Source organism: Chiloscyllium plagiosum, chromosome 6 (genome assembly GCF_004010195.1).
Source record: "Chiloscyllium plagiosum isolate BGI_BamShark_2017 chromosome 6, ASM401019v2, whole genome shotgun sequence".
Classification (NCBI taxonomy): Eukaryota; Metazoa; Chordata; class Chondrichthyes; order Orectolobiformes; family Hemiscylliidae; genus Chiloscyllium; species Chiloscyllium plagiosum.
In genome coordinates, this window is record NC_057715.1 from 114,625,557 (window position 1) to 114,651,183 (window position 25,627).

At 45.1% G+C, this 25,627-nt stretch overlaps 1 protein-coding gene across 3 annotated transcripts in view; it reads left to right on the top strand.

Annotated features, from left to right (window-relative positions):
• gdpd5b (glycerophosphodiester phosphodiesterase domain containing 5b) overlaps positions 1–25,627 on the top strand; it is a 248,065-nt gene that overhangs the window by 129,172 nt on the left and 93,266 nt on the right. For all 3 annotated transcript variants that reach the window (XM_043692480.1, XM_043692479.1, XM_043692481.1), the window contains 6 exons: positions 4,163–4,266; positions 10,013–10,106; positions 14,705–14,764; positions 20,797–20,895; positions 22,289–22,382; positions 23,506–23,651. In XM_043692480.1, the coding sequence (XP_043548415.1) occupies positions 4,163–4,266; positions 10,013–10,106; positions 14,705–14,764; positions 20,797–20,895; positions 22,289–22,382; positions 23,506–23,651 (597 nt within the window). The remainder of the gene's footprint in view (positions 1–4,162; positions 4,267–10,012; positions 10,107–14,704; positions 14,765–20,796; positions 20,896–22,288; positions 22,383–23,505; positions 23,652–25,627) is intronic.

The window sequence follows — 25,627 nt, forward strand, 5'->3', positions numbered from 1 at the left end:
GAACCTTGCCAGCAAGCCTATGTCCAAGACAAGAAAAAGCAGGCCACAGAGCACCTAGAAGCCCAGGCGCTTGCTGCCCGTACGGTTTTACTGATCTTATCCGATGCGCCCAGCCGTCCCCCACCTGGGACTGGGAGGGGCTCACGGACAAACAGTGAATGAGTGACCAAAAGGCAGAAAAAGAGTAGGAAGGCAGTGCAGGTGTCCCCTGCGGTCATCTCCCTCCAAAACAGGTATACTGTTTTGGATACTGTTGGGGGAAGATGGCTCACCATGGGAGGGCAGCAGTTGCCAGGATCATGGCACCGTGGTGGGCACTGCTGTTCAGAAGGGCGGGAAAAAGACTCTTGAGGTCATAGTCATAGGGGATTCTATTGTAAGGGGAGTAGATAGGTGGTTCTGTGGCCGAAAACAGGACTCCCAGATGGTATGTTGCCTCCCTGGTGCTCGGGTCAGGGATGTCACCGATCGGCTGCAGAGCATTCTAAAAGGGGAGGGTGAACAGCCAGTTGTCTTGATGCACGTGGGCACCAACGCTATAAGTAGAAAGCGAGATGAGGTCCTGAGAGAAGAATTCAGGGAGCTAGGAGATAAGTTAAAGGGGAGGACCTCAAAGGGATTACTACCAGTGCCACGTGCTAGCCAGCGTAGAAATGAAAAACTAGGCAGGATGAACACATGGCTTGAGAGATGGTGTAGGAGGGAGGGGTTCAGAATTGTTGGACATTGGGACCGGTTCTGAGGAAGGTGGGACTATTACAAAAGGGACGGTCTACATCTGAACCAGACTGGAACCAATGGCCTTGGGGGAGGTTTTGCTACTGCTGTTGGGGAGGTTTTAAACTAATGTGGCAGGGGACTGGGAACCAGAAGAGAAAACAAGTAGGCAGTGAGGTGGAGACTGTAAGAATTATGAAGTTTTCATTAGTAAGGGAAAGAGTAGGCAGAGAGCAGAAGAACACAAAAGAACTGGTGGCCTGAAGTGCATCTACTTTAATGCAAGGAATGTAGTGGGTAAGGCAGATGAACATAGGGCTTGGATTGGTGCCTGGGACTATGACGTCATTGCAATCACAGAGACTTGGTTGAACGAAGGGCATGATGATTGGGAACTACCATGGTTCCTTCAGTGTCACTGGGTCAAAATCTCCCTTTCTAAGGGCATTGTGGGCTCATATACAGCACATGGACTGCAGTGGTTCAAGAAGGCAGCTCACCCCACCTCAAGGGAAACTAGGGGCGGGTAATAAATGTTGGCCCAGCCAGTAATACCCATGTCCAGTGTAGTTCTTTGTAACAAGCACTGTGCAGACATTAGCTGTTCTGTTTCCTTCTCCAAAATGATGATTATCTCAAAATGCCATCATTTGTAAAGTGTTCGAGAGATCCTGAGGCTGTGAAGGGTGTTAAGTTTGAGGAAGGTCACACTCCATCTCTCCTCCCTCGTTTGCCCTTCCTCTGTCTCCCTTCACTCGATCTCATCGATTGTCTATTTTGGGTTGTGGCTGAGTAAGGGAATCTGGACTGAATTGATTCCATCATGAAGTAGACACCGGGCCCCCAGCACAGTGCCGATGCAATGGGATCTCTTTTTAGAATTAACTCTTAGAGTCGTACAGCACGGAAACAGACCCTTTGCTCCAACTCGTCCGTGCCGACCAGATATCCTAAATAAATTGAGTCCCATTTGCCAGCACTTGACTCATTTCCCTCTAAACCCTTTCTATTTATGTACCCATCCATTTAAGTGCTGTAATTGTACTATTCTCCACCACTTCCTCTAGCAGCTTATTCCATACACACACCGCCCTCTGCGTGAAAAAGATGCCCTTTAGGTCCCTTTTAAATTTTTCCCCTCTCGCCCTAAACCTATGCCCACTGGTTCCCCCACCCTGGTGAAAGCTCCTTGTCTATTTACCCTATCCATGCCCCTTGTGATTTTGTAAACCTCTATAAGGTCACCCCTCAGCCTCCGACGCTCCAGGGAAAACAGCCCCAGCCTGTTCAGCTTCTCCCTTTAGCTCAAACCCTCCAAACCTGGCTGCATCCTTGTAAATCTTTTCTGAACCCTTTCAAGTTTCACAACATCTTTCCGATAGGAAGGAGACCAGAATTGCCCACACTATTCCAAAAGTGGCCTAACCAATGTCCTGTAGACTCTTGGTCTTGTGGTGTGAGTCCTAGTTCTCCCTTACATGGGGGCTGAGGTGAAGTTGGATTGAGGCAGTAAAAGGGGGTTTTCTCTCTTTCTTCCCGTGGGGCATGTGTATCTCTGGCAAGGCCAGTATTTGTTTCCCATCCCTAATTACCCTTGAGTTGAGTGATGTGCTCAGCCATTTCAGAGTCACCCACATTTTCTGTGGGTGTGGGGTCATGTGTAGGCCAGACCAGGTAAGGAAGAGAATATTTCCTTCCCTTTTGGATGTTCATGAACCAGATCAGTTGTTTTTTTTTCAATTAGCAACAGTTGTAATGGTCACCATCACTAAGGCTAACTTTAACTTTGTTTCCTTAATTTTAATCAACTGTGTTTTAAATTCCTGCAACTGGGATGTTGGGATTTGAACCCAGGTATCGTAAGCATTAGCCTGGACCGTTGGATTGCCAGTCACTGCACTACACCACCATCTCGCTCTAAGCTGAGCAAGTGTTTTTTCTTTATTGACTTGTGTGATGCGGACTGGGGCAGCATTAACTGCCCGTCCCTATTTCTGCACCCCACCCCACCCGAGAAGGTTGGGGGAGTGAGCTGTCTTCTCAAACTGCTGCACTCCATGTGTGACAGGGAGGAAGGAAAGGATGGATATGTTGATTGGGTGAGATAAAGAAGGGTAGGAGATGGTTGTCAGAACACCAACAGAAATCCAGTTATGTCTTGTATCCGTGTTGTAAAAATGAAAGCAGCATTCTGTGAGAAGTTTGAAAGAGTGTGATGTGCAATATACCCCTGCTAGAGCTATCCTATTAGAATCCCTACAGTGTGGAAGCGAGCCATTCAGCCCATCAAGTCCACACTGACGGTCCAAGGAACACCCCAACCAGACCCACCCCCCTATCCTACTCCTGTAACCCTGCATTCCCCATAGGTAATCCATCCAGCTTGCATATCCCTGAAAACTATGGACAATTTAACATGGCCAATCCACCCTCACCTGCACATGATTAGATTAGTTACAGTGTGGAAACAGGCCCTTCCGCCCAACAAGTCCACACCGACCTGTCGAAGCACAACCCACTCAGACCCATTCCCCTACGTTTACCACTTCACCTAACACTGTTGGCAAGTTAGCATGGCCAATTCACCTAACCTGCACATTTTTGGATTGTGGGAGGAAACCGGAGCACCCGGAGAAAACCCACACAGACACTGGGAGAATGTGCAAACTCCACACACAGTCGCCTGAGGTGGGAAATGAACCCGGGTCTCTGGCGCTGTGAGGCAGCAGTGCTAGCCACCGTGCCGCCCCACATCTTTGGACAGTGGGAGGGAACAGGACCACCCGGAGGAAACCCACCCAGACAGAGCAGGGATTTGAAAAGTCCACACGCAAAGTTGTCCGGGGGGTGGAATCGAACCTGGGTTCCTAATGCTGTGAGGCAGCGGTGCTAACCAGTGAGCCGCCCATGTTGTCCATGCTGATCGATGGCTTCTGAGCAAAAAGACAAATCTGCATTGGTATAGCGCCTCCCACAACTACAGGGAACCACGCAGGCACTAGGAGAACATGCAAGCTCCACACAGTTAGTCACCCGAGGGTGGAATCAAGCCCAGGTCCCTAGTCCTGTGAAGCAGTGGTGCTAACCACTGAGCCACCGTGCCACCCATGATGATTACTTGTAAGAAAGTTAGGAGAAAGACCCATCAAACTCCTCTCTTGTTTTGTTCCAAACTTGTGTGAAATTTCCATCTTCCACAGGAAGCTGGGAGGTCAGGGGAAGAGCTGGAATGTGTCCATTGTTGTGAGGCACAATCAGAGTTTGAACAGTCTGTGTCTCTTTCCGAACTGGCAAGAAAGCTCACTCTGGAGATGGCGACTTTATTAATCCTGTAGGTTTTGGATTAGGGCCTCCCTGCTGGCAGGGCGGTGGGTTGACGTTAATTTGTTGTGTCATTCTCAGCGTACTGATGTGTTCTTGTTTCTCTGTGTCTCTCCCTCTGCAGTGGGAGCGGTTATGGTTCCTTATCCTCTGCACTGGCTTCTTTATGACTCTGGTTTGGTTCTACTTCTGGTGGGAAGTACACAATGACTACAATGAGTTCAACTGGTAAGTGTAACGAGATTGTTTCATGGTGTTTAACGTGACTGAGTTTATAACGCACTGAAAACTTCTCGATGTCCTGATCCAGGAGCTTTTGACTGAAAAGTGGTTAGTAATATTCATGCCACACAAATGCCAGGCAATGACCATCTCCAGAATCTAACCATCTCCCCTTTGCATTTATTGGTGCTACCAACAACAAAACTTCACACTGTCAACATTCAGGGGTTTACCATGAACCAGAAACTGAACTGGACCCACCACATCAACACATTGATGACAATAACAGGTCAGAGGCTGGGAATACTGTGGCGAGTAACTCCCCAAGCCTGTCCACCATCTACAAGGCACAAGACAGGAGTGTGATGGAATACTCCCCTCTTACCTGGATGGGGGCAACCCCAACAACACCCAAAAAGCTTGACACCATGCAGGATTAAGCAGCGTGTATGATTGACAGCTAATCCACTCCCGCCACCACCGACGCTCAGCAGCAGCTGTGTGTACCATCTACAAGGTGCACTGCAGAAATTCACCTTCCAAAGCCAACGCCAGTATTTGGATGGAGCCTGTATTAGTATTTGATCAAGTTCACCCTCAGGGTCTGAGGCAGTGTTAGAGAAGCCTTTCTGCGATAGGCCGACGGTATGTCCAACGGGAGAGAGCCTCTTGTGTAAATGATGAGGAGACATGGTGCAATCCTGTGGGAGTGTACTCACCACTGTCTGCCTGATGGAGGTCTGTGTGGCTGCTTGATGGCCAGCTGATCTATAGTCAGGTAGAAATATTGATGATAGGAGCAGGAGTAGGCCATTGAGTCCTTCTAACCTGCTGCACCATTCAATATGATCATGGCTGATTATCAAACTCAAATCCTCCTCCCTCTTCCCCCAACATATCCCTCAATCCCTTTAGCTCCATGAGATATATCTTCCTCCTCCTTGAAAAACATCATGTTTTGGCCTCAGCTACTTTCTATGGCAGGGAATTGAACAGGCTCCCTGCTCTCTGGGTGAAGAGATTTCTCCTCATGTCAGCTTAAGGTGAAGAGATAAACCTTTTCGGACAATGACCCCTGGTTCTGGACTCCCACACCACTACCCCCAGAATCTTGGGAACATCCTTCCTGCATCTACCCTGTGTGAATTTTATAGGTTTCCATGAGATTCTCCCTCAGTCTTCTAAACCCCAGTGAATAGAATCCTGACTGAATCAATCTCTCTTCATATCTCAGTCCTATCATCCCAAGAATCCATTTGTACTTTTTATTGCATGTCCTCTATAGCAAGAACATCCTTCTTCCGATAAGGAGAGCAAAACCCCACACTATACTCCAAGTGTGGCCTCCTCAATTGCCAGTTCCCTATCTACACCAATACTTGCGGCCATAGGACATAAGAGCAGAAATTAGGCCATTCAGCCCATTGTGCCTACTCCACCATTCAATCCTGGCCGATAAGTTTCTCAACCCCATTCTTCCGATCTCCTTTGCTAAATTTTAAGTGAAAGAGGTAGTGGTGCCTTTCACAATGCCTTGCTGAAGAAGGTGGTATCTTTACTAATGATGGGGTTTGCAATCAACCTGATGCTGCAATTGTGTCTGTCCAACACTGCCAGAGGCAGACAGGGTCTATAATTACACACAGACCATCCCACACACTCCCAATTGTTTCTCTATAAAGATTTCGTTTTTATACACTGACATTTCACCAAAATGATGTACAGCCCCCCTTCTCCCTTCACTCCAAATCTGGAACAGAGAGAATTTACATTTCTATATCTCCTCGGGGTGAACTTTCAGCCATGGAGCTTGGGCGATTCTTTCAACAAATGGGAGCCAATTTGTGTGCAACAAGCTCCCAGATGCTGCACATGATCACATTGTCTCATGTTGTATGCGACATTGATTGAGGGAGCATTCTTGCTCCGGTTTCTCCATTGCTACTGTTCAAAATGGTGCCGTTGACTGGAGAGGGCAGGGGGGACCTTGGTGTCACAGCCCACCTGGAAGGTGTCGCCTGTGACCGTGCCACGTTGGAAACATTTGGCCTGGGGTCTGGGCCCAGCTCCTGGAGTGGGACTGGTTGGACCGAAGTGTCTGTTTTTATATGACCCAGTGTAAAAGCCATTCAGCCCCTCCAGTCTGCTCTGCTGTTCATTATGATCATGGCCGATTTGACCGTGTCTTCAACTCCACTTTCCTGCTTGCCCACACTCCCCCAAACTCTTATCAATGAACAGTCACTCTCCCTCTGCCTTGAGGTTATTTGACTCGACCTGCAGTGCTCTTTGAGTGGGGAATGCCAAACACTGATAACCTTGAGAGGAGAAATTCCTCCTTGCCTCTAAATTAAATGGGAGATTTCTTATTCTGAAACTCTGCCTCTTAGTTCTTGATATCTCCCAGAGGAGTGAACAACCTCCTGGTGTCTATCCCCATCAGCTCCCTCAGTCTGAGATCACGTTCTTGTAAATGCTGATGGGTACAGGCCTAATATATTTGATTTTTGTTTCTCTATGAGAGAGCATCTCTTTCCCAGAAAGCAGCCGATTAAACCTTCTCTGACGATTGAAGATCCATGAGGAAATCTGATGGACGTTTGAGGGAAAAGACTTTCAGAGCTAGGTAGCTATTGTAGGGAAGCAGGTTGCTGCATGGATAACCAGCACGGACTTGATGGCTGAATGGCCTCCTTCTGAGCTTGTGTCTCTCCCACTATTTCTCTTGAAGAGTCCTCGTGTGTTATGAAGATGTTTCACCCTTAATATTATTTTTGCTGGATTTAAATTCTGAAGGATTGTGGTGAAGTTTGATATGTTTTGGAAACTTGGAGTGATTTATTGAAAAGAGGTCATTGAAAGATCACTGAATGTTGATTTTTTTTTTCTCGAACAAGGCTTTCTGAAAATCACATGTTGACAATTCCTTGCTTTGCTGCTGATCCTGTGGGTTTGAACAGTAACTGTCATGGATCTGGCCTTCAGTTGAGCCACTAGAAGCCTGCAAGGCAGAACCGCCCAGCTCACCTCCCCTTCCTGGAAGAGTGCTCTTGTTTAGTTCATTTGCTCTTCTAAACTAACAGCTTAATATTGTATTTTCTGAGCAAGCTGAGCCTGCCAAGACTTCAGAGAAAACTGTGCACGATCACTGACTTGACCATACAACAGAACATCAGAATAACAGACTTTGGGACATTTTATGTTTCATTCTTCTGCCTTCATGAATTATCTAAGGGGAGTTGATGGCCCAGTGGTATTATCGCTAGAGTATTAATCCAGAGACCCAAATAATGTTCTGGGGATATGGGTTCAAATCCCACCATGGCAGATGGTAGAATTTGAATTCAACTAAAGAATCTGGAATTAAGACAGTAATGATGATCATGTGATTGATGCTGATTGTTAGAAGAGCCCTCTGGTTCACTAATGTCCTTTAGGAAAAGAAACTGCCATCATTACCTGGTCTGGCCTACATGTGATTCCAAACCTGCAGTAATACGATTGATTCTTAACTGCCCTCTGGGCAATTAATGCTGGCCTAGCCAGCGACACCCACATCCCAAAAATGAATTTTAAAAAAAGCTCCGTTGACCAAAGTGTGTTTTGTTCTTCAGAAAGCAGTCTTTGCAATCTGCTTTTTCCTCCCTTTTTTCCTGAGCTCTGTGTTTTAGTGATTTTTTTTAAAAAGGGATATGCATTTATAGTTCTATGCATATTAACATGTAGGCACATAGGAAGGCCAATCAGCCCATCAATTCTGCTCCATCATGCATTAAAATCACCGTGGCATATGTTTTTCCGTGATCAGAAGTTAATAGTTGTGTTTATTAAGAAACTGGGTTAATAGAACTTGTGTTTAAAACCTGATACGGATTGGGTATTTAATTGGTCATCTCAGAAATTGAAAAAAGTATTTTAATTTTATATTGTAATCCGTGGAGAAGTGAAACTGGAGTGACAGTGTACGAGACCAGCCTTGGTCATAAAAGTGCTTTTTGCTATTAATGTAGATGATTTGGATGTGAAAATGGGAGGTAACGTTAGTAGGTTTACAGATGAAATGGGGTTTGCGTTGATGGACATTTTGGTCGACATGGGCTAGTTTGGGCCAAAAGGCCTGTCTCCCTGCTGTAGGACTCTGACACCAAAATTGCTGGTGTGGTGGATAGCAAAGAAGGTTACCTCCGAGTACAATGGCACCTTGATCAGATGGGCAAAAGGAGTGGCAGATGGAATTTAATTTAGATAAATGTGAGGTGCTGCATCTTGGAAAGGCAAATCAGTTCAGGACTTAGAATGGTAAGGTCTTGGGTAGTGTTGCCAAACAAAGAGACCTTGGAGTGCAAGCTTATAGTTCCTTGAAAGTGGAGTTGCAAGTAGACAGCATAGTGAAGGTGGTGTTTGGTATGTTTGCCTTTACTGGTCAGTGCATTGAGTGTAGGAGTTGGGAGGTCATGTTGCAGCTATACAGGACATTCGTTAGGCCGTTATGGGAATACTGCATTCAATTCTGGTCTCCCTATTATTAGGAAGGATGTTGTGAAACTTGAAAGGGTTCAGAAAAGATTTACAAGAATGTTGCCAGGGTTGGAGGATTTGAGCTACAGGGAGAGGCTGAATAGGCTGGGGCTGTTTTCCCTGGAGCGTTGGAGGCTGAGGGGTGACCTCATAGGGGTTTAAGAAATCATGAAGGTGGATAGCCAACGGTAGGGTAGGCTAGAACTAGAGGGCATAGGTTTAGGGTGTGAGGGGAAAGATTCAAAAGGGACCTAAGGGGCAAATTTTTCACGCAGAGGGTAGTGCATGTATGGAATAGCCTGCCATAGGAAGTGGTAGAAGCTGGTACAATTAGAACATTTAAAAGGCATCTGGATGGGTCCATGAATAGGAAGGGGTTAGAGGGATATGGGACTAGATTACGTTAGGCTATCTGGTTGGCATGAACCAGTTGGACCAAAGGCTCTGTTTCCGTGCTGTACATCTCTATAATAATGACTGTACGATTAAGCTCTGGAATTTTCTTGCTAAATCCCATGTCCCCCGCCCCCAGTTCCTTTAAGAACTGACTTAAATCTTGGTTGAATAGGTTGATTGTTTGTTTGATCCTGAGTTCTGATGACCTGAAGCTCAGGGCAATGGTTCCAGAGTTAAGGAATGTTGGTTGTGCAGATGGACAGGAGGAGGTTGGGACTAGTGGAAATCTGATGGAGGCATTCAAAACCAAAACCTCGGGAGGGTTTGGTTGGAATCATAGGGGGATGTTGTTGCAGTTAATGGGAGGATCATGAACTCTAGGGCAGAGATCAGCAGGAGAAACAATGGAGACATGAGGGAAAAGCTTTTATTCCCGCAGTGATTGATTTGGGGAGGAACACGCGCTCACTGGAGGCTGGTGCAGTCGAGACCTTAAAGAGTGAGTTGGATTATTTATGGCTCATAGCCCATATTCCTTAAACCCGCTACTCCCCCAACACTCCTCTATCCCTACCACCTTCCTCTGATTCTTGGTGTGTTGCTCTTCCAGAGAGCTAGTACAAAGGTGGCAGGCTGAAAGGCCACCTCCTGTTTTGGCACTGTTCTATAATCATGAGGCTCATTATTAAATTATTTTCTGGCAACTTCTTGTGAAGCTCCTTAGAAATGTTTTAATGCATTGGAGACTCAATACAAATGTGCACAGTTGTTGTTGTGTCAGTTTGGCGGTGGCTGGTCAGAAGTAACTGAAGTTGCCCTGTTGTTTGTTTTTTTGCAGGTACATGTACAATAAGAAGGGTTACTGGAATGACTGGTCAGTCCCAGTACTAGTCCTAGCATCGACCGGATTCATATATGTCACGTTTTTATTGGTAAGTTTGGATGGAGATCTCTGCATCTGATCTTCAAGGAATTTTGTTTTCAGGATGAGGAGAAAATGTTTGGAGGAGATGTTCACTGTAATAGGATTTTTCAGTGTTGCTTTGATAATGGAGAGGGGAAGGGAGTAACCTAGAGGAGCAGAGAGGGAGAGAAATGTGCCGCGGGAGGAGGATGCCTTCCTGCAATACATTGAATCATATTGGATTCTTAAAGGGTTTGACAGGGTCAATGCTGAGAGGATGTTACCCCTCATGGCAGAGTCTAGGACCAGAGGGCACAGTCTCTGAATAAAGAGACACTAATTTAAGACTGGGATGAGAAGGAATTTTTTCTCAGTTGAGAGTCTTTGAACCAACTTATCACAGAGAGCTGCGCGGGCAGTGTCCTTTTGTATATTTAAGGCTGAGATAGGTTGGATCTTGATCAGTCGGTGTCGGAGGAATTAGCCCAATAAAGCAGAGACCACACAAACCAGATCGGGTGAAATTGACAAGCTGTTTATTACAAGCGATATCGCTGGAAGAGAGATTTGACTAGGCTGACAAAGAACTGACAGTCTGTCCAGGTAGATCAAGGGGTTCTCTTCCTCGAGCTGAGGATGAAGCCAGGTTTTATAGGAATCTTGTACATGAAGGTTAATTAAAATGGGGGAAGATACAAAGTATTTGGAAATTAAGTAATCCAGTTACAAAGATGATAATTGAAAAACAGTTATCGGAAGAATGTCCTGATTCTTGATACAATGTACCATCCTGAGAGTATCAACGAGTTCTTGATGGGATCAGGAGATTCCAGCTCTTTTAAAATGTCTCTTTTTTAAAATAGAAAGGTGCTTTCATTGTTGGGGAATCGAGGGCTATGGGAAAGGGCAGGAAACTGGATGTAAGGAATCAGTCAAGATCCCATTGAATGGCAGAACAAGCTCAAGGGGCCAAATGGCTGACTCTTGTCCCTATTTTATCAAGATCGTGATCTTTTGATGGGTTGAAAGAGAGGATGGTGTGGTTACAGTAATGAGCTAACTGGGATGGGAATAGAATTCTGCAGTTTGCTTATTGCCCAGGCTACTTCCCTTGTGGTGCTGCCCTCATTCACACTGAATGTGAAGGCACCCTCCTTGGTGAGAGAGCGAGACTATTAATATCCAGCAGTTTAATTGCAAAGCAGAGAGAGCAGGAAATCCAAAGGCCTGTCACATTGCTAAAAACATCAATTTTTGACTGAATATTGGGTCCACTTGCCCCTGATGAACATTAGGTTCCAGGGTTGCCTGTACTGTTCTGATCTGGAAATGTGTTGCTGGAAAAGCGCAGCAGGTCAGGCAGCATCTAGGGAACAGGAGAATCGACGTTTCGGGCATTAGCCCTAACGTCGATTCTCCTGTTCCCTAGATGCTGCCTGACCTGCTGCGCTTTTCCAGCAACACATTTCCAGCTCTGATCTCCAGCATCTGCAGACCTCACTTTCTCCTATACTGTTTTGATGTTCTGCCCCTCCCAGTGTTTAATTCCCTCTTCACAGGATGGCTGGTATCAGTTTTGTCTCCCTGCTCGCAGATTCTGATTGATGGTTTCAGATTTATTTTTTGTCTTACTCTCTCATGGAATGGAGCATCACTGGCCCAGAAATTGTGCCACCCCATCCCTAATTGCCCTTAAAATGAGTGGCTTGCTTGAACTTTTCAGAGGGTGGTTAAGAATTGACTATGTTGTTGTGAGTTTGGAGCCTGCGATAGGACAGCAGATTTCCTACCAGTAAGGGCTGCACAGTGGCTCAGTGGTTAGCACTGCTGCCTCTCAGCACCAGAGACTCTGGTTCGATTCCACCATCGGGCGACAGTCTGTGAGGAGTTTGCTCCAGTTTCCTCCCACAGTCCAATGATGTGCATGACCCCTGTATTGGCCATGCTAAATTGCCAGTGGTGTCCGGCGATGTGCAGGCTGGGTGGATTAGCCATGAGAAATGCAGGGTTACAAGGATGGGGTAGGGGGATGGATCTGGGTAGGTTACTCTTTGGAGGGACTCAGTGGGCTAAGTGGCCTACTTCCACACCATAGGGATACCATGATTCTTAAAGACACAGTGGAAGACACCAGCAGCAAACAGAACTTCGAGAGGTTGGGGGCAGAAGTGAGTGTAGTGGCCATCACTAAGGGGAAGGTGCTGGGGAGCTGAAAGGTCTGAAGGTGGATAGATCACGTGAACCAGATGGACTACACCCCCAGAGTTCTGAAGGAGATAGCTGAGGGGATTGTAGAGGTATTGGTGCTGATCTTTCAGGAATCACTGGAGTAGGGTCCCAGAGGACTGGAAAATGGCTAATGTAACACCCCTGTTAAAGAAGGGAGGGAGGCAGAAGACAGGAAATATAGGCTGGTTTGCCTGCCCTTGATTGTTAGTAAGAATTTGGAGTCCATTATTAAGCATGAGATTGTGGAGTGTGAGATAAAATAAAGTTGAGTCAGCATGGCTTTGTCACTGGGTGGTCATGCCTGACAAATCTGTTAGAATTCTTTGAGGAGCTAGTGAGCAAGTTAGACAAAGGAGAGCCAGTGGAAGTGATCTATTTGGATTTACGGAAGACTTTGACGAGGTGCCTTGTAGAAGTATGTTAAATAAGATAAGAGCACGTGGTGTCAGGGGCAAGGTACTGGCATGGATAGAGGATTAGCTGACTGGCAGAAGGTAGAGAGTGGGAATAAAGGGATCATTTTCAGGATGGCAGCCAGTGACTAATAAAGTTCTGCAGGGGTCAGTATTGGGAGCACAACTATTCACGATCTACATTAATAATCTGGACGAAAGAACTGACAGCTTTGTTGCTAAGTTTGCTGATGACACAAAGACAGGTGGAGGAATGGGTAATGTTGAGGAAGTGGGGAGGCTGTAGAAGGACTTGGACAGACTGGGAGAGTGGGCAACGAGGTAGCAAATGGAATACAATATGGAAAAGTGCGAGGTAATGCACTTTGGTAGGAAGAATACAGGTGGACTCTATTTTCTATTTGGGGAAAGGCTTTGGAAATCTGAAGCACAAAGGAATCGAGTACTAGTACATGATTCTCTTCAGGTCAACATGCAGGTTCAAGTGGCAGTCAGGCAAGCAAATACAATGTTAGTATAAATTTTAACAGGGCTAGAATACAAGATAGGAAGAATACAGGTGGAGTCTATTTTCTATTTGGGGAAAGGCTTTGGAAATCTGAAGCACAAAGGAATTCGAGTACTAGTACATGATTCTCTTCAGGTCAACATGCAGGTTCAAGTGGCAGTCAGGCAAGCAAATACAATGTTAGTATAAATTTTAACAGGGCTAGAATACAAGAGCAGAGACGTATTGCTGAGACTGTATAGGGCTCTGTTCAGATCACATTTGGAATAGTGAGAGCAGTTTTGGGTCTTGTATTTATGGAAGGATGTGCTGGCATTGGAGGGGGTCCAGAGGAGGTTTACACGAATGATCCCAAGGATGAAGAGTTTGTCAAATGAGGAGCAGTTGAGGACTCTGGGTCAGTACTCGATGGAGTTTTGAAGGATGAGGAGAGGGATCTGATTGAAATTTACAAAATACTGAGAGGTCTGGACAGAGTGGATATGGAGAAGATGTTTCCACCAGTAGGAGAGACTAGGACCCGAGGGCACAGCCTCAAAGTGAAGGGACCATCCTTTAGAACTGAAATGAGGAGGAATCTCTTCAGCCAGAGATTGGGGAATCTGTGGAACTCATTGCTACAGAGGGCTGTGGAAGCCAAGTCATGGGATATATTTAAGATGGAGATAGGTTATTGATTAGTCAGGGGATCAAGGGTTACAGAGAGAAGGGAGAGGAATATGGTTGGGAAATGTATCAGATATGATCAAACGGTGGAGCACACTTGATGGCTGAATGGCCTAAGTCTGCTCTGTATCTTATCGCCTAATAGACAGTGGTGAGCCAAATGGGTTTATTTACGACAATTGATGAGAGTTGATGTTGTCACGATGAATGAGATTCCAGACTTATTGAGTGAATTTAATTCTACCAGCTGCCATGTTGGGATTTGAGCTCGTGTGCCCTGAGCATTGCTAGTCCAGGAACGTTACCATGATAACACTCACTCCACCCGATGGTAATGAGCTAGCTTAACTTTTCACCCTGCATCACAGAAAGCTGCAAAACAGGCTGACCACCCACTTAAGAGACAGTGAGGTTTACAGATACTGGAGACCAGAGTTGAGAGTGTGTTGCTGGAAAAGCACAGCAGGTCAGGCAGCATCTGAGGAGCAGGAAAATCGACATTTCAGGCTGGAGGCCTTCATCAGCCTTGATCACCCGCTTAGCTCTGGAAGTACACACATGTCCAGACCAACATTGAGGGCTGGCGTAGTTTGCCTGGGACAGTTTTGAGATGGTGGTGCAGAGTGGGGGTGTAGAGGATCGGGTGCAAATGGTGGGTGCTCCAATGAGAGATGATTGGATGCTGCAGCAAGGTGCGGTGTACTGTAATATTCAAAGAGCCAGGTTAGGCACTGTGGGCTGACTGGGGATCCCTTTCTGTGCTGTATGTTTCTGTGATTCCACTGACTAATGCAATGTGTACTCTTTTAGATTTTAGCGTTATGCCACATTGCGGTGGGGCAACAGATGAACTTGCACTGGCTGCACAAGGTAAGTGTGAGAAATTTGGACAGGTCACTTTTTGTTTTCACTGGAGTTCAGAAGAGCAGGAGGCAATTTGATCGAAACGCAGAAGATCCTGAGGGGACACGACCGGGTGGATGTGGAAAGGATGTTTCCTCTTGTGGGAGAATCTAGGACTAGGCGGTAAGAGTTTACAAGTAAGGAGGAAACTATTTCTGCTGCGGGAAATCTTTCCTCACAGAGGCCTGAGTGTGTTTGGAACTCCCTTCCTTCCTTAAATTGCGATGGAAGACTTTGAATGTATTTTAAGGCAGAGGGAAATAGATTATTGGTAAGTGAGAGGAGAGAAAGGTTTTGGGAATGAGGAGTAATGGTGTTAGCCATGACTTTTATGGGATGCGGTGGGCCTGAGGGGCTGAATGGCCTACTCTGGCTCCTAATTTGTATGGCTCTTACCTCCCTGATTGTTTTGAACAGTGACTCACTTCTTGTTTTGTTTTCTTCACGCACTGTACTGGTCTGGTGACATTTGCAATAACTGGAGCTGTTAGCTAATGGGAGGGTTAGAATGGGGAGGAGAATGAGGCTAATTGGATAGCTCTTCCAAAGAGCTGGTACTGGCGTCGTGGCCTGAATGGCCTCTATTCTGTGCCATAAGATACTGGTTTATGATTTCTCCTTGGTGGTTTGCCAATGGACTAAGAGGGGCTACACAATGGAGCCCATTAGTGTCTAACACAGAACTGACTTAGGTTCTGCTTTGTGTGTGCATCCCTCTCCTGTGGGTAGTTAGTAGCCTTCTGACCTCTGCGTCAGAAGGTTAGACAATAAGGTATAAGGCTGAAAATAGGCCATTCAGTGAGATCATGGCTGGTCTGGTAATCCTCAACTCCAGTTACCCGTCTCTTCCCCATAATACTCACTTCCCTTACTGTTTAGTCATCTGTCTTTCTCTGCCTTGAATGTACTGAATGACCTAGCTCTGCTGTATATAAAAAAAAAATCCACAGATCCACTCCCCTCGGAGAGAAGAAATGCCTCCTCATCTCTTTCTTCGATGGGTGACCCCTTATTCTGAGATGATGCCCTCTGGTCCCAGACTCTCCCCCCCAAGGGTAAACAACCTTTCCACATCCACCCTGTCAACTCCCCTAAGACTCTTGTATGTTTTAATAAGGTCCTTGGATTCAAGATGGCACTGAGACTGGGTGACTCTTTGTGAGCTCCCTACCGTGGATCTTATTCTCACATTTCTTATGATTGTTCAACACTTTTAAACCTAAATTCTAAGCCTGTAAAAATTTGTCTTGCTAATGTTGATCTTGCTCTGTGCAGCTGTAACCCTGTATGCCTCATTCTGTCTAAGTACCCGATGATCTGTACGTCCTTGTTGTGGTCTGTCTGTACTGCTCACAAAACAAAGTTTTTCACTGTACTCTGGTACATGTGACTACAATAAGTCAAATAAGGCCACCTGAACACTCTATGATCAGACTTTATTCCATCTGAAATTCATTGCAAGACTTTGAGTTACTGCTAAAACAATTTTTTTTATTAATGTTCATTTATTATTACGTTGTGTAATTTGTGGTGTTGTTGTTCATGCAGCACTTTGGTCCTGGAGGAACATTGTCTCATTTTTACTGTATCAGTCATATATGGTAGAAATGACAAAACTACTCTTGATGCAATCTTGTAAACTCCAATTTGTACAGGCCGAATCTACAGTCCCTCCATACCTGGCATTGCTAAGTGAACCTTCTCTGGACTGCCTCCAATGTCAGTGTATCTTTCCTTAGATAAGTTGGCCAAAACTCTTTGCCGTATTCCCACTGTGGTTTGACTGGTGCCTTGTACATTGTTATCGAAATGGCCCTATCTTTATACTCCATTACCTTTGAAATAAAGGCCAACATTCCATTTGCCTGATAATTAAAGCAAATTACTGCAGATGCTGGAATCTTAAACCGAAAAAGAAAATGCTGGAAAATCTCAGCAGGTCTGGCAGCATCTGTAAGGAGAGAAAAGAGCTGATGTTTCGAGTCTAACTGACCTTTTGTCAAAGCTAAAAAAAAAAAGGGAGAAATAGGGAGGTATTTATATTAAGCTGAGAGAAGGTGAGTCATGGCTTGAGAAGCAAAGGTAGCAATGAAGAGGTGATAATGACAGTGCATAGAGAGATTATAGGGAGATTAGGAGCTGGGAATGACCAAGGCTGAAGCCAGTGCTATGTGACAAAATATGGCGGGGAAGGGTGAAGCCGAGGCAAAATGGAAAACGGGAGAAGGGTAGCAAAGGGGGAAGAGGAGAGGAAAAGGGTGATAGAGTGGGGAGCGAAAGAAAAGAGACAATCAAGAAATAAGAGGTACAGAACAATGAGAAAAATATATAAGAAAAATAAATAAAATAAATGAAATAAAATTACGGAGCAGAATGAAAACAGAAGGATCGAGATGCCTTCCCCATTACCCACTGAACTTGGATGCTGGCTTTGTATGGTTGATCAAAGAATGCCCCAATCCCTCTGCAGTCTTTCTCCATTTAAATAATATTCAGCTCTTCTATTCTATCTGCCAAAGTGCAGAACATCCCATTTCCCCACATCATATTCCACCTTCTTAACGATCTTCAGCCGGTTGCCATCATGGCATGTGTAGAGGGGTGTCACTTAACATGGGAAGTTGTCACTGGGATCTTCATATGTAATTTGTTCAGAAGATGTCAAGAACAATCATCATTCTTTAAAGTTTGCGTGACACGTGGACAGGGTGTTAAAAGGCATTTAGCACACTTGCCTTCAATGCTCAGATCCTTGAGGATAGGAGTTGGGGGCGTGATACTGAAATTGTACAGGGTGTTGGTGAGGCCCCTTCTGGAGTACTGTGTGTATTTCTGGTCGCTCTGCTTAAAGCAAGGATGTTATTAACATAGAGGGTTCAGGAGAGATTTACCAGGATGTTGCCCTGAATGGAGGGTTTGAGTTATAAGGAGAGGCTAGATAGGCTGAGACTTTTTTCACTGGAGCGTAGGAGGTTGAGGAGTGACCTTATAGAGGTTTATAAAATCATGAGGGACACAGATAAAGTGAATGATAGGTGTCTTTTCCCTAGGGTTGGGGGTTTGAAGACTAGAGGGCATATTTTTAAGGTTAAAAAAGACATGACTATATAAGAAAATCTCCCTATAATCTCACTTTTTAGATTAGAATCAATCTAAACATCATGGCATAGACAGAGAACACAGGGGGCCCACACCTTCAACATATTGTCTAGCTATCACCATTGTTAACAGCTAACCCGAGAATGCAACTTTCAAAGAAAGGTTTTGTGATTTACACATGAAAGAAGTGAAACTATCACTGTATTCTAACAGATGAAAGGCTTAACAGACAGTCAATGTTTGAATGTATAATTTCTGTTACATCACACTGCAAATTTTTGCTATAAATTCTGTGTTACGATCGAGCCCTCCACTATCACCTGATGAAGGAGCGTCACTCCAAAAGCTAGTGTGCTTCCAATTAAACCTGTTGGACTATAACCTGGTGTTGTGTGATTTTTAACTTTCTCCCAATGGTGGCTGTATTCATGTCACATGGATCCCACTTGAAAAATCCCAAGTAATTAGCTTAAGCCTTCTGCTAAGTGCATCAGAGTAATGGGGCTCCATCGTCCTTTTCAATGGATGAATGTCAGACCAGGGGACACGGTTATAGAATAAAGGACATTCATTTAAAACAGAGATGTGATGGAATTTCCTCTAAGGATAATTGTCTCTGGGCAAAGAATTCCAATCACTAAAGGTATTTAAAGAGGAGATTGATTGATTTGCTGAAAGATCAGGGAGTTGAGGGCGATCAGGAGCTGACACCCAGGGCAGATCAGTCACGTTCTTATAGGGCAGACTTAAGGGGCTGAATGGTCTACTGCTGCTCCTATTTTGCAAGGTTGTATGACCCCTGTTTGTCAAAAAAACAGTTCAAGGAATCAAAGGCACCAGGTTCTGTAATCCTTTCTTGAACCCTGAAAAGAACAGAGTAAATGTTCAGAATAATAGGCCCATCACCATTTGGGTCCACCAAAAGTGGGCTCTGTCTGTCTCTGTCTCTCACAAACTCTTTGTGCGTGTGTCTCTTCTCTCTCTCTTCTTTTCTTTCCTTCCTCGCTCTTCCTCACTCTCTCTCTCTCTCACACACACATACTGTTTGTTTGTGTCTCTCTCCTTTTGCTCTCCCTCTCTCCCTCTCTCGCTCTCTCGCTCTCCCTCTCGCCCCGTCCCCTCTCGCGCGCTCGCCCCGCCGCCCCTTCCCCATCCTTTTTAGGAGGCAGGTTGCACCCATTTAGGTTCGCTTTCCGATTGAAGTTCCTGTCAGACTCGATGACACAGCTTTGTGTAGTAACTTTGGGATTGAATGGACCAGGTCATAATGACCTGCTGATCATAAGTCTCTATATTTTCTCCATCCGCTGGTTTTAATCTTATTCAATCCTTGCAATTATTTGCCTTGATTAGTTTTGGACTTTCTTCCTATTTCTGTTCCTCTATCCTTCTCTCTGACTGTGAAACGCAGAACAAAATAATAACTCAGCAAGTTTGCCTTTTATTCATTTATACATAGGATGTGGGTGTTGCTAGTTAGGTCAGAATTCAAATTGATTTAATTTTCTGTATAGGACAAATCCATTTCTTTTGACCTCAGCTACCTTTTCTCTCTCAATAAACTTTGAAAAACCTTAGATGCTGCTCCCAGTCTCTCTGAAAACGGTTTCATTTAGAGTCTCCAAATTTGAGGAAAGACATTCTGGCTATTGAGGGAGTGCAGCATAGATTCATGAGGTCAATTCCTGGAATGGCGGGACTATCTTATGTTGAAAGTTTGGAGCGACTGGGCTTGTATACCCTTGGGTTTAGAAGACTGAGAGGGGATCTGATTGAGACATATAAGATTATTAAAGGATTGGACACTCTGGAGGCAGAAAACATGTTTCTGCTGATGGGTGAGTCCCGAACCAGAGGACACAGCTTAAAATAAGGGGTAGGTAATTTAGGACAGAGATGAGGAGAAACCTCTTCACCCAGAAAGTGGTGGGTGTGTGGAATGCTCTGCCCCAGAAGGCAGTGGAGGCCCAGTCTCTGGATTCATTTAAGAAAGAGTTGGATAGAGCTCTCCAGGATAGTGGAATCAAGGTTATGGAGATAAGGTAGGAACAGGATACTGATTGAGGATGATCAGCCATGATCATAATGAATGATGGTGCAGGCTCGAAGGGCAGAATGGCCTACTCCTGCACCTATTGTCACCCGGCATGTAAGTAAACCCTTTGGTCCAACCAGTCCCACCTGCCTGCCCTTGTCCCATATCCCTCCAAATCTTTCATATTCATGTACGTATCTAAATGTCTTTTAAAGATTGTAACTGTTCCCACATCCTCCACTTCTTTTGGAAGTTCATTCCACACACACACACCACTGTTAAAAAAAAAAAGTTGCCCGCTCATGTCATTTTAAAATCCTTCTCCTCTCGCCTTAACATTTTGCCATCTCGTTTTGAACTACACCGCCCACCCTGGGGAAAGGACACTTGCTATTCATCTTATCTACACTCCTCACGATTTTATAAACCTCTATAAGGTCATCCCGCAACCTCCTGTGCACCAGTGGATAAAGTCCCAGTCTATCCTTCCCCTCCTTATAACTCAAACCCTCTATTCAAATTTGTAAAGTCTGTGGATGTTGGGAGCTGATATCTTCAAGACGGAAATTGATGGTTTTATTTTTTTTTAAATTGAGTCAGGGGATCAAAGGTTCCAGTTGAGGGACAGATCAGTGATCTTCTTGTGGAATTCTGGAAGGAACTGGATGGGCTGAATGGCCTCTTCCTCCTTTTCCTCGATTCCTGAAACTTGCATGGCTCAGTATTTGAGAAAACTGTGCTGCCGCTGCCTAAACTTCATCCAAATACCCTGCAGAAGCCTGTACTTTCAAACTGTCCGTGCCTTGATTGTATAGAGCACCAATGGGATTTGATGCAAGTCACTAACTTCTGCTCATTCCCCTAGGTTGGGCTAACAGTGGTACTGGTGGCTATTCTCGTCGCCGTAATCTCCGTTAATCAGTTGTGGAATGAAGAATGGGATATTATTCTCATATCGTTCCAAGTAAGTATTCATAATCTGGTTCCTTTCTCTCTCTTTTCTTCCAAAGTCAGCATTGACTCTCATTTATTTGTGGGGTGTGGGTAATGCTGGATGACCATCCCTAATTGCCCAGAGGACAGCTAAGAGTCAACTATCTTGCTTGTGGGCTGGAGTCCCATCCAAGCCAGATCAAGTCAGGATTGCAGGTTTCCTTTCTTAACGAGGTAGATTTAATTGACACTGGCCTACATGGTCGCTATTAGGGTTGCTTTTTGTTCCAGATCTTTGGTGAGAGCAAAGTTTACCATCTGCCATGGATAGATTTGAACCCGTGCCCCTCCAAAGTGTCCTTGCACTGAGGGGCTTGCTCAGTCCATTTCACAAGGCAGTTAAGAATCCTCGATATTGCTATGGGTCTGGAGTGACGTGTGCCAGACCAGGTAAGGATGACAGATGTCCTTTCCTATTGGAGACTAGTGAGTCAGATGGGGTTTTACCATACAGCTGGCTATTAATTCCATTTTTTGAATTGACTCATTCAGAGATGTCATGACATGCCTTTGGAGCAGCTGAGGCTTGAACCATAGAAAATAGGTGCAGGAGTAGGCCATTCTGCCCATTGAGCCTGCACCACCATTCAATACTATAATGGCTGATGATGCAATTTCAGTCTCCCACTCCCATTTTCTCTCCATACCCCTTGATGCCTTAAGCCACAGAAGCCACATCCAGCTGCCTCTTGTATATATGTGAGGCTTGCTGGCTCAGAGGTGTGGACATGACCACTGGGCCACAAGATCCCTTCGATTCCAGATTTATTCATTGACTTCAAATTGGACCACGGCTGTGGATTTGAGACAATGTCTCTAGAGCACTGACCTGGATTGCTCTGTATCATGAGTCATTTCACTGTCCCACGTCCACCCTCTGTTTGCTACACTCTGTTCATCATTTCCCCGTTTCATTTTGCATTTGGTGGTTTACCGATGGATGGCTTTCAGAGAATCGGAGAACGATTGGCCATTCATTTTGTCTGTCCCATGCGAGCTCGTTGAAATCTGCTTCCACTGTCCATGGATGCTGTCAGCTCCCAGCATGTCAGCAACTTTCCCCTGTGTGTTTCCAATCTCCACATAAAGTTTGCTTTTATTTCAGCTTCCAATCTCCACATAAAGTTTGCTTTTATTTCAGCTGATTATGTCCTCGAGAGGCCACACCTGTTCGTCCCCACTCTCTGCGTAGATTTTACCTTCAATTATTTATCCATTTTTCTTCTGCGAGTTCTTTTTGAATCTTCCTCCACTGTGTGCAGGGCACTCCAGCTCTCTATCAACTGCTGCCTTGAAGATTGACAGAAAAAGAAAGAAGGAGCACCATGAGATTGATACATTTTGTTCTATTTCCCCTCAAACAGGCTACGGCACCTTTCCTGCACATCGGTGCAGTTGCTGCTGCTACGATATTGGCCTGGCTCATTGCTGGGCAGTTTGCTCGATCAGACAGAGTTGGTACGTAGTTGCCTGTTCATCCTTTGTACATCTGGGTTCATTGTCCTGGCGCCCAATCTCTCCAGGTGTTGCTGGAACAGATTTCCCCTCTTGTCACGTGTCTCAGGAGTTAGATCCTCACCTTTAACTTTGCAGGGAGTTGCAAGATGCTAACGGCTCAATGAAGGCAATGGGTACTTGGGGTGTCTCTGAAAAATGGGAACAGTCGCCTGTCATTGTCAACAAGGAGGGAGCAGAGGCTGAAATGAGGTGAATTGCTTATATCGGAAGCTGAAAGAGAAGTAAAGTGAGATAAAGACAGACTAGGTAAAGAGCAAGAGAGCAAATAGAGGCAGAATGGAGAAATGGGATATCTTTTACAATTGAACAACTCTTTCCAAGTAGGAGAAATGAGACTTCAAGATATCAACTCCTCCTTTTCTGGGCCATAGGTGTTGGGTGGCAGTGCACGAATAAAAATCTCATTTAAAACATTCCTTTTGCTTTTCAGTGTAGCCTTAACTCTCCATAACACATTTGATGAACAAATAATGTAAAATAAGGCAATTTTATGAATATGCTGCCATTTCTACTAGGCTGATGGCGGAGACCTGCCAATTGTCTGCGGAACAGTAGCTTATAGGTGTAATCTCTTAGATTTAGATTTAGATTGTATTGTCACGTGTGCTCAGGTACAGGAGTACAGTGAGACATTTTCAACGTTGCCACACTCGGCACCATCTTATGTTAGATTAGATTCCCTACACTGTGGAAACAGGCCATTCGGCCCAACCAGTCCACGCCACCCCTCCGAAGAGTAACCCACCCAGACCCATTTCCCTCTGATTAATGCACCTAACATGATGGGCAATTCACCTGATAGTCGCCCAAGGCTGGAATCGAACCCGGGTCCCTGGTGCTGTGAGGCAGCAGTGCTAGCTACTGAGCCACTGTGCTACCCAGCTATAGGTACAAGTACCTGGGTACAAAAACGTAACAATAAGCTCATGCTCATAACAGAGAACATTTAAATTGTTATGACTGACCCAGTAAAGCCTCGGTCCTTTGTTTTAATCAGCATCTGTTTAGACTCAAACATCTTTTCTGTCTCACTTGCTAATAATTTTCACCCATTTGCTTTCAGTTTTTCAGACTTTTCTACTCCTCGTATATCTTGGATTGTTAATAGCACTTTACCTGGTTCCTCTGATCATCTACTCTCCCTGTATCATGAAGAGGGAGGATTTGAGCCGGAGGCCAGCCGTCATTGGAAACCGGGGTGTGCCGATGGTATGTAGCCACCAAGAATGTTGATGGGCTGAATGGCCTGCAATGTAAATTTCTACGCGGTTCCATGTTACCAAGTGGGAAAGTATAGTCAGCCAAGTTGGTGAGACATCGCCAACGCTGTTTCAATAGATTGGCCTAGGCAAGTGTGGGGTGGAGCAAGACCTTTCCATCCACATCATTGATGATCGACGTGTAGAATGGGTCGTTTGAGCCAATAGGGAGAGACCTCTGGGCCGGGTGATGGAGGTGGAACCTCGAGGGTGGGTTTAGTAATTGGGAAGTACTTTCAGTTCCTCACCTGATGCTAGACTTGTGCGGTGGGACCGATGGCTGAATCACGTCTCAGTGTGACATTAGCAGTAAATGCTAGGGACGGCTCCTCATGCGTGGAATTTTTCCACAGGATTCCCCATCCGCCTTCCGGCCCAAATAGCAGCAGCAAGTTGCTGCGGAGTTTCCCAGTGGGAAGTGAGCCAGAGGTTGCGGCCTGGGGAGGCGCGATGGTCTTGTTGTATTATCACTCTGACTGTTAAGTCAGAAAGCCAGGTCATGTCCTAGGAACCTGGGTTTGAATCCCGCCAATGGCAAAGGAATTTGAATTTGATTAATATCTGGAATTAAGAGTCTAATGATGACCAGGAATCCATTGTCAATTGTTGGAAAACCCCAACTAGTTCACCAACGTCCTTCAGGGTAGGAAACTGCCATCCTTACCTGGTCTGGCCTACATGTGACTCCAGACGCGCAGTGATGTGGTTGACTCTTTACTGCCCTCTGGGCAACTTGGGATGGACGATAAAAACTGTCTAGGCCAGTGAGACACATTCTGTGAATGAATGAGAAAACCAGCTGTGTGGACTGAGACTATACATCTGAAATGCAGAAGAATTAACAGTATTGCAAAGTACCTCGGTCTTAAAGGATTTAACAGTATTGCTTTAAGGTAGCTAGGACCTTTTAAAGGATTAACTGACATCTCAAAGTAAGCCCCAAACTTCAGGATATGAAGAACTATTCATTATTCCGTCCTGCCTTTGGTGTTGGTTACTCTGAGAGAGCTGTAGTGATGTGAACTTACTCTCTAGTTGAGACTGATATCTGGCAAAACGCCATCATGATCTCAGACGCAATGTGACTAACTATTCAGTAATAAAAACAGAAATTGCTGGAGAAACTCAGCAAGTCCTCGGTGGAGAGTAAGCGAATTCACATTTGGACTCCAGTTCTGAGGAAGGGTCACTCCACCCGAAACGTTAAGTCTGATTTCTTTCCACAGATGCTGCCAGACCTGCTGAGCTTTTCCAGCAATTTCTGTTTTAGGTCACATTTGGAATCCGGTGACCCCCCCTTCAGCATCTGCAGTTCTTCATTTTATTTTAGCTATTAAATAATGCATAATTGACAATTAAGACTGAGTCTTACCCTTGCATAAGATGCCATTTGCGTATTCTGATATCAGTAGCTAGACTCTTAGAAGCAAAAAGAATTGCTGGCAGTGAATCTATCCAAGGGATCGCAGGTCATTCAGGTGGATCAGCATAAACACGGATGAAATGAGGCAAATGCTAAGAAGCTAGTTCCTCTAACTGGTCTCTGAGAAAGTGTTGGCAATTTAGCACTAACACAAGAAATTGGAGAGGATTCTGAACATCTTCCATTCTCTAATAGCTCTATTGTTCAGTCTACTCAAGATTAGACCAACTGGTCTCCAAGAATATGAGAATCAAGTGGTGAAAACAGAGTTCACAGTGAAGATGAGCCCATTACTAGGATAGAGGTGAGGGGCTGAGTGGCCTACTTCTGCTCCTATGTCTTAATGTGTTATTTTTAAATTATTTTTACGCAATGAGAATTAGAGACAGAAACAGAATTAGGCCTCTTGAGCCTGCTCTACCATTCAATAAGACAATGTCTGATGTCCCCCCCCACCTCTCTTTCCCCCGCCTCTCTTTTCCCCCCTTCTCCCCCCTTCTCCC